Source organism: Myotis brandtii, unplaced genomic scaffold (assembly GCF_000412655.1).
Source record: "Myotis brandtii unplaced genomic scaffold, ASM41265v1 scaffold62, whole genome shotgun sequence".
Taxonomy (NCBI): Eukaryota; Metazoa; Chordata; class Mammalia; order Chiroptera; family Vespertilionidae; genus Myotis; species Myotis brandtii.
The window spans coordinates 955,726-961,662 of NW_005370366.1; the positions used below are offsets into that span (position 1 = coordinate 955,726).

General features: G+C 44.9%; 2 protein-coding genes across 2 annotated transcripts in view; one reads left to right on the forward strand and one right to left on the reverse strand.

The window, feature by feature from the left end:
* Positions 1 to 4,142, forward strand: part of SKA3 (spindle and kinetochore associated complex subunit 3) — a 36,446-nt gene extending 32,304 nt beyond the window's left edge. Inside the window, exon 10 of the mRNA XM_014528131.1 lies at positions 4,028 to 4,142. Within this exon, the coding sequence (XP_014383617.1) occupies positions 4,028 to 4,050 (23 nt within the window). The 3' untranslated portion in view covers positions 4,051 to 4,142. The remainder of the gene's footprint in view (positions 1 to 4,027) is intronic.
* On the reverse strand, positions 3,148 to 3,697 carry SAP18 (Sin3A-associated protein, 18kDa). The gene is made up of 2 exons (XM_014528141.1): positions 3,557 to 3,697; positions 3,148 to 3,320 (listed from the first exon to the last, which is right to left on the reverse strand). Exons 1-2 carry the CDS (start codon positions 3,676 to 3,678, stop codon positions 3,164 to 3,166), a joined length of 279 nt encoding a protein of 92 aa, XP_014383627.1. The 5' UTR covers positions 3,679 to 3,697; the 3' UTR covers positions 3,148 to 3,163.
* Positions 4,143 to 5,937: the final 1,795 nt, after the last annotated feature.

A 5,937-nucleotide genomic window follows, 5' to 3' on the forward strand; every position in this document is an offset into this window, starting at 1 on the left:
TTGGCTTGGGGTAAACTAGTATATAAGAGGCACTGGATCCCTAGCTAGTTTGGCACAGTGGATAGAGCATTGGCCTGCGGACTGAAGAGTCCCAGGTTCAATTCTGGTCAAGGGCATGTACCTCTCAATCCCTGGCCCGTCAGGGCATGTGCGGGAAGCAACCAATCGATGTCTCTCATGTTTCTCTGTCTCTCTCCCCCACTTCCACTCTCTGGAAATCAATGGAAAAATATACTTGGGTGAGGATTAACAACAAAAAAGACACTGGATCTAGTTCCAGGCTTACCTTTGCTACCTGTTAACTTACTTTGCAGCAGAGAAGCCAATTCCACAGAATGACAAGATTTTAAGACTGACCTTTGCCTGCCCAACGTGACTCAGTGGTAGAGAGCATCAACACATGAACCAGGAGGTCACAATTCATTTCCCAGTCAGGGCATAACCCCAGGTTGTGGGCTTGATCCCCAGTAGGGAGCATGCAGGAGGCAGTCAATCAATGATTCTCTCATCATTGATGTTTCTATCTCTTTCCCTTCCTCTCTGAAATCAATAAAAAAAAAAAAAATTTAAATAATGGCTGACATTTGTCAAGTGTATCAGCTGATTTCTCAGTTATCAATTATAGTGCTTGTGTTCAAGTAACCCGTATTTTACTTAATAATGCCACATTCACATAACTTTATTACAGTACGTTACAACTGTCCTATTTATTAGTAGTTATGGTTATTAATCTCATACTCTCCCTAGTTTACCAATTAAACTTTATCACAGGGATGAATGTATAGGAAAAGACAGTATACATAGGGCTCAGTACTCTCTGGTATTTTAGGTATCCACTGGGAGTCTTGGAAAGTGTCCCTGACAGAGAAGGGGAGACAACTGTCTTCACTTATAAGCATTTAGCAGGATGTGTGAATATCCCTTACCCAACTTGACCTCATTCCTGGCACTTCTCACTTGGCCTTGATTCCTCTTCCATTTTCAGATTTTCTTCAGGATAAGGGTGGAAGATTTACCTTAAGTTCTAACCCTGCTTCCTGTCCTCCCCATCTTTAAAACATAAAAAGCCCTCACTGTGGCACCCATTCTCTTCTCTAGCTTTTTGAAGAGTTGTATTTTGACTGTGCCATGATTCAGGCAGGCTGATTTCTTCAATCACAAGTTCTTCAAGTTGCATCAGCTCAAACTTCCAAAATGCCTCTGCTGCCATGCTCAGGCAGAGAGAACCTTTTTCTAACTCCACACCCTTGTCTAGGCCACAAACTCATGCTATCTATAATAATAAAAGTGTAATATGCTAATTAGACCGGATGTCCTGGATGAAACCAGGGCTGCAAGGGAAGCCCAGGTCCCGAGTGCCTGCCGGCGGCCTGAGGGAAGCCCGGGTCCCAGAGGGAAGCTGGTGCTGGCATCTGGGGGAAGGCCTACTCTTGCATGAATTTCGTGCATTGGGCCTCTAGTCCTATCTAATAAAAGACAAAAAGAGTAATTAACCGTACCTCCGCTATGCTTCCCATTGGCTAATCATCGAGATATGCAAATTAACTGCCAACAAAGATGGCGGCCGGCAGCCACGCAGCTGAAGCGAGCAGGAGGTTTGCTTGCTCCAGTGATGGAGGAAGCCAAGGTTCCCCGCCTGCCGCGGCCCGGCTCTGAGCTCCTGAAGCAACAGCTCCAAAAGCAACAAAGTTTCAATTATAGAAGCCAAACAAACCCCAGATACCTGCTTTCAGCCAGCCGCGGCCCCAGACCTGGGAGCGCCAGTGAAGGCAACAGAGTTTCAATTATAGAAGGTAAATAAATCCCAGAATAAAAAAAAGAAAGAAAAAAAAAGAGGCTGGGAGCTTCAGTCACAGGCCAGCCTGAAAACGGCCCTCAGCCCCTCACCCAGACTAGCCAGGCACCCCAGTGGGGACCCCCTCCCTGAAGGGGGTGTGACCAGCTGCAAACAGCCATCAGCCCCTCACCCAGGCTGGCCAGGCACCCAAGCGGGACCCCCACCCTGATCCGGGACACCCTTCAGGGCAAACCAGCCGGCCCCCACCCGTGCACCAGGCCTCTATCCTATATAGTAAAAGGGTAATATGCAAATTGACCCTAACAGCAGAACGACTGAGAATGACTGGTCACTACAACACACACTGACCACCAGGGGGCAGACGCTCAATGCAGGAGCTGCCTCTGGTGGTCAGTGCGCTCCCACATGGGGGAGCTCTGCTCAGCCACAAGCCAGGCTGATGGCTGCCAGTACAGCGGTGGTGGTGGGAGCCTCTCCTGCCTCCTCAGCAGCGCTAAGGATGTCCGACTGCAGCTTAGGTCTGCTCCCCGCTGGCGAGTGGACATCCCCCGAGGGCTGTCGGGCTGCCAGAGGGATGTCTGATTGCCAGCTTAGGCTCAATCCCCCGGGGAGCAGGCCTCAGCCAGCAGGTGGTCATCCCCCTCGGGGTCCCAGACTGCGAGAGGGCACAGGCCGGGCTGAGGGGACCCCCCCCCCAGTGCACAAATTTTTGTGCACCGGGCCTCTAGTTTAATTAATATAATCCTAGTACAGACCTGGTGCACGAAAATTCGTGCATGAGGGGGGTCCCCTCCGGGGATGTCCTACTGCCACAGTCTGGCCTTCCTCTGTGTAAGGCGACCAGGATGATCAGGGGAAGGCGCCGCCCCCCATCACCCTACTGTTGCTGCCACTGCTGGCCACAGCAGCTGCGAGGCCTGAGCCCCGGGCCTCGCAGCCGCTGTGGCTGTCTGGATGGATGTCTGCCCTAATTAGCATATTACCCTTTTATTAGCATAGATGGCTTTCTTGTTCTGCCCCACTTGGCATTAAGCTCACTATCCTCCACTACTCAGCACAAACCCCAAATACTCAAACCCAGTTCCCATGCCTCCATTAATTTTCACACTCAGGTTGATTGCACATGTATATTTAACAACAGTTTTACATAGAATGCTAAGAGCACTTCATATTTTATAGAAGGACTTGAAACATGGACTTTCTATTACTAGTCATACCATAGCACAGCCAAACCTAACTCCTAAATAAAGGCATTACAATTTGTTTAAAGTTTAAAGGCTTAATGGCAATAAAAAGGGGAGGAAAAAGCGTAAATTTGTTTTACATAACTGAATGAAAATAAACTCAAGAAATAGTCAATAAAATTTAATATGGCCTCATGCGCCCTGAAGGAGGTGGTGCCCGATTCGGAAGGGTGATCGCTATGTCCAGATAACCTCCTATCTGAAACTTCTGCGACTGCAGGGTCATGGAATCATCAGTCCCCTTTCTCCCGGACATGGTGCTGCCAATCTCCTTCACCCTGCAGGAAGGAAACCAACTGTTAATGTTTCACAAATCATGCAGCTCCATACATACTACACAGTGAACATGGAACTGGATCTGCTCCATTATCTTACAGCACAATAAACCAGATATTAAGATAATACAAATCTATATTCCTTCCACTAATCAGATTCACTAAAGAGGTTACCCCCATCAGTTAAAATATATCAAAAGGGAAAAGACATTATAGGAACTAAAAATAAAGTTACCTACCGATAACCAGGTCTTTTAATATCCGTAAAAACAATTGCAAAGTTGAAGTGTGTGCCCTTCTTTCTAGCTTCTGGGTAGACTTCTTTTACTAAACTAGTCAGTTCTTTCAAGGTGGCATCCATCCTGAATTTTTTTAAAAAGACATTATATTTCATTAATCAGCAATAATGTAACAAGGATATAGACATACAAAGAGTTAATTGTGTCTGAATTGCGATTTATGTCAGAAACTGTCATGCTTTTATGCTTCAGTTAATTTTAAAACATCTAATAATACTATTTGTCCCCCAAATATTCCCCTTACCAGCCTCAATATTTGAAATTTTGATGAATTAAAGTCAGGCTATTATTGTTAACAGAGACTTCAGAATTATATATGCTATCACCTTATTGGCCTAGTGATTTACCCCTTTAATGGTAACTATTCCAAATTAATCCAAACACTTAAAATAACTGTTTCATTATTTCCAGGACACATACTTTCCCACATTTAGAATCTCTGGAATTGGAATGCACATTGGAATGAATGTGACAGGAAAGTATTTTCATGAAGATGTGCAGTGTTTTTCCTAAGAAGGAATCTTATGGTGAGTTTTACAATAGATGGAGCCCAGAAGCAGATGAAACAGGAAAATTTTGACAAAGCACAGGCTCCTTTCACAATGTATATTCTTGCCCTGCACATATTTATCTGAAACACAGAACTTAATATTGTCTTTTGAGTTAATATGACATAATCTGGAAAAAATCTTTTAAAAGATAAGCATCTTGGAAATAGTAACAAATCAATATAAATTTTTATATTGTGTTCTTTCATGACAACTGGGAAAATGAAATGGATGACCTGGAACTTGGAACATTTGCCTAATAGGGTGCTATAAAATGACTCAAGGACACCAGGCACTGATAAATAAGAAATCTAGCCCTAGCTGGTTTGGCTCAGTGATAGAGCGTTGGCCTGTGAACTGAAGGGTCCCAGGTTCAATTCTGGTCAAGGGCACATGCCTGGGTTGCAGGCTCAATACCAAGTAGGGGCATGCAGGAGGCAGTTGATCAATGATTCTCATCCTTGATGTTTCTTTCTCTCCCGCTCCTTTCCTCTCTGAAATCAATAAAATATATATTTTTTTTAAAAAGAAATTTCTAAAATACATCATCAAGCAGGGAGTCAAATGCCCAACAGGTCACTTAGTTGTAACTTTGCACCTATTTACAAATCTCCACACTACATCATACTCAAATAAAACCATGGTTTTAACCACAGAGAGTAAAAACATCCAGGATGACTACATCATCGTCCACTCGCTGTGGCCAAATCTTTCGTATGCCCAGAACAGAACAAAACAGAATTCCCCACAAAACATACTCTTCCTCGCATATTACCATCAAAAATACCATCACCCACTTAGTTGCCCAGGTCATAAACCTAAGCACTAATTCTTCAAATCTCTATTGTATTGTTTAACCTCCTAAATACAGGTCAAATCTATTTTTTTCTCCATTCCCACCATTACTGGTTTTATTATTTTAATCTCTCATTAATTAACTCTATATGTTGACTTCTATTCATCTCTGTCTCCATTTTTTTGTGTTTTTTTTTTAAGTTTCTCTTTTTGTATAAAACATGTCAAGCAAGCAACACCTGTTTCCAACTTTGGGGAGGAGTCCCATTTTGTAGAGGGCAGCAAAGAGCATAACAACATCCACCACCAGAAGCAGCAGCCCAGGATATCACCCCACTCCATGGTTTGCAGGTTGCCAAGAAAAACATGAACAACACTTTATGTGCACTAAAACAGCAGGCGCCAACCGGTGATCCATGGACCACTCGTAGTCTATGAGGTCCGAAAGGTTGGCGACCACTGCACTAAAAGACAAGCAAGATCCACTTCAATAAGTGATGCATGCAGGTCCCCCACTGCCAGCAGGTCTCACCCTGCAGCCAATGCAGAGAGGTGGTCTCTATGCATGCCTCTTGTGTTGCAGGTGAAAGATCCTGGATACAGCAGTGGGGTTGGGTAGGTGCCATATGATGCTTAAGCAGAACAAAGAACACACATCAAATCCAGAACAGGAAAAGAGACTCCCAAAGAGATATGCCAGCACGGGCTTGTGAGGGCTCTTTTATCTCTTTGCAAGGAAATGCTCTGGGCCCAAAGCCACTTTTCTGCAGCCTCAGCAAAGGGTGAGAAACTGGGCAAGACCGCCTTTCCCAATTTGAAACATGTTATTTAAAGGGGGAAGGATGGAGCCCATGCCATCTTGAAGGGGAGAGCGGCCTCTTCTAGGAACTCATCAGCACCACCACTCAGACAGGCCTGGGATACTGCCCGCGACCCAGCAGCCACTCCAGCCAAAATCCTGCTGCCCCACCCGCAGAC